We start from the raw sequence: 6,652 nt of genomic DNA on the forward strand, positions 1-6,652 counted from the left end.
CCATGACTTCGCTTTAGCGCCCTCTATTGACCAAGCCCTTCAAAGTCAGAAATTTACCCATGATCCTCCTCTCCAATATTGGCGGAGAGGATGTCAAGGGAGACAAAATTTGCACACCACACCATCATAAACATTTCAACAATTTATTTCTAACGATATGAAAACTGCTAGATAAACAGTCAAATCCATGGTAACACCAACTGTCCAAATATCAACACAATATTATCACTTGCAATCTGTGTCCTATCCCTATGCAGCTTGTTCACTTATCCATGCATGATCAGACACTGCAAGAGAAAAAGAAGAGTTCTATAAGTCATATATAGGGATGGGAGGGAGGGAGCCATAATTATACCTTACTTCAGTTTATTCATAAAATTACAATTTCATTTCGTGCGCTTCGCGCACTTATAAAATTTCCAATTTTATCTCATAAACCTCCGTAAGGTATAATTATGTATGTTTAAAGTGTAAAGGTCTGTCATCATTGACCAATTCCTCTATATTTGTGATGACAGAACTTGCTCTTGAAATTTGCTACTTGCATTCTCTACTCTTCTGTAGTAAAACTTGTGAAATGTTGAGGATTTTGACCAATTTGCTATTTTCATGATCTCTCCTGAGGAGAGTCCTTGTGTTTTGGCCTTTGAGGTACTTGCTGACCGAACTGAGTGTCCTTTGAATTTTTGTATATCAATTCCAGATGCCTTCATCAGCTTCTGGAGCCAATGTGCAATTGTGCACGTTACAACTGGTTTGTGTGGCTTAATAAAGCTGAGAAACAATTGCTCCTTCTGAGCTTGTGTTTCTCTCCAATGTCCTGTACGAGCCAAATATTCTCTTAGGCATTTTATGACATCTAACTGTTCATCATGTTCAAAAGTATACAACACTATTTCAGCTGGTGGCTGACCTTGCCTTCGAGTTTTTGTCAGACCAGCTAGCTTAAACTGAATCTTGTCACCAGTATCAACCATGTATTTCAAGTTGATTTTATGTAGCTCAGATGACCTACTTGCGTTTGTCAAAGCTATTAGCATTACCAGTTTAAGTGTTAGTTCTTTATTTGAGAGATCTTTATTCGTTTTCTGTGCTTTGATATATCTCAACACAGTATCAACTTCCCATGTATTTCATATTTTGGTTTTGGGGCCGAGAATTGAAAATTCCTGACATTAGACTTTTGACCAAAGGTTGTTGTCCAACTTTGATTCCATTAATTTCTGGGTGAATTGCAGATATAGCAGAGCGGTAGCCATTTATGGTACTATACTCAAGCCCTTGATAATACAAAGAACTCAGGAATTCTATTACATTTGCCACAGTGGATTGAAACGGATTAATTTCCCGTTTAGAACACCAGCAATCCCACTTTTTCCAGGCGCAGTTGTAAGCAGTTTTGGTACCAGATCGCCATGATTGCAATAGCAGTTCTGCAGCTTTGTTTGAAATGCCTGCTGTAATGGCCCTTTCCCTGAAACTTTCCATGCCGCTAAATGCAGGTGTCCCTGCTCCATCAATGGGTGTTTCTCGCCTGTGGGTGAGATCAGGAGGTTGTCCATTGAGGGAAGTAATATTGGATTGTCTGTGCACATTAGCAGGAGTGTAGGGTACCAAGTCTGAGATTGCCAAGTTGGTGTGATCAGAATCATTTCTGTTTGTTCTTTCTGGATTTTTAGCAAACATCTGTCTATCAGGCAGAATGGTGGAAATGCATACGCTTTTATTGTTTTCCAACTCATTTGAAATGCGTCTGTTTTGACTGCATAGGGGTCTGGTTTCCAACTCACATATTTCGGAGTTTGGGCATTGAGTCTGTCTGCAAAAAGGTCTATTTCGATTGGACCCCACACTTGAACTAATTGTGCAAACACTGCTGGATTCAGTCTCCAATTGCTGGAATCTGTGATGTGTCTGGATTGCCAATCTGCTTGCACATTCATTACTCCAGGGATGTGTTCTGCTGTGAGGATAATTTGTTTGTGGAGGCAGTAGCTCCATAAACTTTTTGTTACTTTTAAAAGGTTCTGAGATCGGGTACCCCCAGTTTGTTTATCTGGGCTACCACTGTCATGTTGTCTGATCTTATGTGTACATGAATATCTGACCTGTCTTTGGTTAAAGCTTTCACAGCAAAGTTGGCTCCCACTAATTCTAGCACATTGATATGCATTTTCGATTCTTCCTTGCTCCACACACCGTTTAGTTTTGTATTGCCCCACACTGCTCCCCAGCCCTGTTTGGATGCATCTGTGTCTATGATCATATCTGGGCCTGGAGTGATTATTGCCCGGCCATTCCATTCTTTGAGGTGGTGGATCCACCAATTTAGTTCTATTTTGCACTGATCTGTCAGTGAGACAGTGGTCTCGTAAGTCTTTCCCTCTATCAGTGCTTTTGCTTTTGTCATTTGAAGATGGCGATAATGAAGGGGGGCAGGAAGAACTGCGAGCAGAGTTGATGTTAATTTGCCTATCAAGCTGGCTAGTTCCCGAACAGTTGTTGTCTGTAACTTTACCATTCTCTGACATTGTGTGTGTATGTCCTGTAGTTTGGCTTGTGGAAGGGATAATTCCATTGTGACTGAATTGACTATGTATCCAAGGAATTCGATTATCTGGGTCGGATCTAGTACTGACTTCTTCCAGTTGATCACAAAGCCAAGATTGTGTAGAAGCCATATCAAAGTATTCCGGTCCCGAATTAGGTTCTGTTTGGATTGATTCAGAATGATTATGTCGTCCAAATATATAATTATCCTTAACCCAATTCGTCGGAGGAATGCTACAACTGGCTTCAGTAGTTTTGTGAATGTTCAGTTCTGGGTGCTGATCCCAGGCCAAATGGGAGGCATTTGAACTGGTATAGTCTCCCATTCCACTTGAATCGGAGAAATTTCATGTGTTCCCTGTGTATCGGGACACAAAAGTAGGCGTCCTTCAGATCTATCTTGCACATGTAATCGTTTCTTTGTATTAGATTTTTCAACATGGAAATCCCTTCCATCTTGAAATGTTGGTATGTCACAAACTGATTCAGCGCCCTCAGATTGAAAATAGGCCTTACACCCCCGTCTTTCTTTGGTCGTATGAAAAGGTTGCTCAAGGACTGATCCTTCACTTCTGACACTCTCTCTATTGCATTCTTTTGCATCATTTCTTGTATCTCCTGATCTAATGCCTGTGTTTCCTTGAGTGATAGCCTTATTACATTTGGCTCTTTCTCTTGAAAGGGACTGGCATAAAAATCTATTTTGTGCCCTTGTATTGTCTCTAAAATCCACTGATCCTTGGTCAACTTCAACCAATTTCCTTGAAAAAATCTCAGCCTCCCTGCCATTGGGAGCCCCATTTGAACAATTTTGCTTAATTGGAGATGTTGAGTTGCCAAGTGAAGATTCACTTCTGTTTCTGCTACAAAATCTAACTGTTTTGTGAGGTTTCCTATGTAAGACAAATTTAATATGACTGTACCTGGTTTTGTTGCCTGTTGGCTTGTACTGTCCTCGCCAGCCTCTTTTGTTGGTTTTGAATTTGATGTATCTGCCCCCATCACGTCCACCTCTGGATATGGATGAGGGCCAACCTCGAAAGGGCTGGAACTGATCTCGTGGTCGGCTCGGATATTCAAAGCGAGGTCGCTTGAATTGTTGGCTACCTAGAGTTTCTCCTATTTCCTGGGCCTTTCTCTTCACCTTTACATGTCTTTCAAGTTTCTTATAGAATGTATCTCCAAACAGAGATTTATTTGTGTGTTGCAACGCTGGGGCATATTTGTTTAATAGTTTCTTTGCTTTCTTCTGGCTACGAGAAATTTTAGCAACTATACCTAATCTACGCTGGTATATTGTAGCCACATTAGCCTGGCCAAGCATCAGTATCGACTGCTCAACCAACGATAACATTGTCTGCAGGTCAGTTTCCTCACCTGCTCTCCCACAACGAATGTCCTCAAGTTCAGACCATAGCTTACCAAGTGGTCCCATGACATTAAGGACTCTTTGTTGAACACGTTTCAAGCCTGTGTCTATATTGACACATATCTTACTACTGCGTTTATCGATCATTTCTTCCATGTAAGGGTCAAGCTTAGCAGCCTTTAATATGCTAATATTAGGCACAGGACTGTCCTCCAACACCTTGTCTTCAAGAGTACTATCTGACAAAAATTGTCTGAAATGTCGTTTTACATAGCTAATCATATCAGCATCCAGCTTACATTTTGGTTTTGAGGAAGTTGGGTCAAACCTAGTGTAAGAATCGCAGTCCACATCAGTAGTTGGCTGTCGCTTTTTTGAGGCACTTTTCTTGTGCTTCCCTTTGTCTGTTGAATCATCACTCTTTCTATTTGCACTGCTTTTTGAGACATCACTATCAGTGTCGCTCGAAGTGGAGGTGTTACTATCAGTGCTAACTGTAGTACTGCTATCACTACTACCTGAGCCTGTAGTGTCACTATCACTCTCTTCATCAGTGCTAGTATGTCTATCAAACTTGCCTCTGTATGGCTTTTTTCTGCCCTTACGCTTTTGGCCTGATTTCCGAGGAGCTTTCTTAGGTATTCTATACCCGTCTAAGCCTGTCTTAGGTACAGCTTCGCTGTCGTCTGCTCTATGGCTGGATTGTCCGCCATCTTGCTTTTCGTGGTCTGCTGCCACTACTGAAACACAATCATTGACATTTTCTGCCATGATCTTTAGGAAATTTCAGAAATTGTGTTACAGGAATAGTGCTATACACTTTCCCTCACAAGTTCTTGGTGTGATTTTATCCAGATATTTCGGATGGCTGTGATACAGCTTGGATTACGACAGCAAATTTTTCTCTGACATCGAAGCCAATATTGGAGAGGAGGATCATGGGTAAATTTCTGACTTTGAAGGGCTTGGTCAATAGAGGGCGCTAAAGCGAAGTCATGGAGAATACATAATTATTCCATACAGTTTACCTACTGAAGAAGAAATTAAGGCGAATGAGGTTTCAAAACTTAGCGTCAAGGTTTCCGTGTCATAGTCTCTCCACTTTGATGTAGGGACTGTGCATTGACAAGCATACTATATAATTGTTATGCTAAAAAATTTGTTGCTTTACCAAAATTAAATTGTGGCAACTCTGCGGAGAATACTGGATGATAAATAGATTTATGTGTACATTTTCCAGTTTGGTGAACTTGACAGTAAAGGATGAGCCTTGAACTCACTCTTGCAGTTAAATTGCTGTTTTAATTTCACTATGTCCGTTTTTTCAGAACATTCTTTTGTACTTGTGTCTACTTCACTTGTTCACAGTTATGAAGACACAACACTTCATTTTGATTGTAGACATATGATCAAGGTATTATTTGTGAATATCTTTCCCTTTAAAAATAGGAGTGACTGACTAGAATGAACGCATGGTTCCATGTAAGCCACCATCTAAGCTATATCGATTTGAATTTTTCCTCCTAATGCCCCAATACTGGTAACATGCACTTTTGCATCCCAATTTTATCTCATAAACCTCCGTAAGGTATAATTGATTGGTTGTATAGGTTCCCTCTGGTACGAGGGGGACTTGAAACAAAACTCTGATTAAAATGAAATCTATGTTGGGTTGTCTCTAAAACAAAAAGTCCCAAAATATATATGAAAAACAACACACTCTGTTGTGTATTTATTGTTGAGAATACATACACAAACATACAGGAGCTTTCTCACACCAATAGGCATCAACCCAGATCATATGGAACTGCTCCAGCCTCTTTGTTCTATGTGTCAACAGAAACATTAATTAAGGGAGCCATCATTATTTATGGCCTGGGGGGGTCGGAGGAATCTGAGGGTGGTTACTCAAAAAATCAGAATACAATGGGGGGGGGGGTTGCTCAAAAGTGGTGAACAAGAAGGGGGGGTCTTCTCAATTTTGTTGATATGTACTGAAGCATTTAGTGAAGTTATGAATTAATACAACAATAATAGTAAAGAACAGCAATATGTATGCTTGAGATATGTATGTTCATACCCGATATATGCACACACACACACACACACACACAAACACATATAATATATATATATATATATATATATATATATATATATATATATATATATATATGTGTGTGTGTGTGTGTGTGTGTGTGTGTGTGTGTGTGTGTGTGTGTGTATGTGTGTGTGTGTGTGTGTGTGTGTGTGTGTGTGTATATATATATATATTATGATACAGATGGTTTCAAGTAGAAACTAAAATCTCATTACACTATGTGTTTCACGTTATTGTGATCTTCAGACGAGAATGATCAGCTATTCGACGTGGCAAGCCTTATGTTAGAGGCTAGTACTGAGTACATTTTTCAGTATTTCCTGATTAAAGATTGATATACTTGCCTGATCATTCATAAGAAACGTCTGCTTTCTATATTCTACATTGTATAGGTTACCGATATGGGAAAATGTGTAAAGCAAGCTAATTCTGATTCTATAAAGTTTAAAACAGTGGAATGCCTTGACAACAAACCCTTCTTTTATTGCAGGAAAATAATAATAAATAATAAATGTGAATAAATGTATATCTGTCACTATTTTTTCGTTTTCAAAAATGTAATCTTCATTGAAATCAGTGAACTGGAATAAAAGTTTGGAATACTGTCTCAGATTTCTGTTCCATTGAGTTTT

General features: G+C 39.4%; 1 protein-coding gene across 1 annotated transcript; it reads right to left on the reverse strand.

Annotated features, from left to right (window-relative positions):
- Positions 1–129: 129 nt before the first annotated feature.
- LOC139133492 (uncharacterized) lies at positions 130–4,823 on the reverse strand. Its single transcript, XM_070700119.1, has 2 exons — positions 3,474–4,823; positions 130–287 (listed from the first exon to the last, which is right to left on the reverse strand). The coding sequence occupies exons 1-2, from the start codon at positions 4,688–4,690 to the stop codon at positions 281–283; spliced, it is 1,224 nt and encodes a 407-aa protein (XP_070556220.1). The 5' UTR covers positions 4,691–4,823; the 3' UTR covers positions 130–280.
- Positions 4,824–6,652: the final 1,829 nt, after the last annotated feature.

This window comes from Ptychodera flava, chromosome 5 (assembly GCF_041260155.1).
Source record: "Ptychodera flava strain L36383 chromosome 5, AS_Pfla_20210202, whole genome shotgun sequence".
Lineage (NCBI taxonomy): Eukaryota > Metazoa > Hemichordata > Enteropneusta > Ptychoderidae > Ptychodera > Ptychodera flava.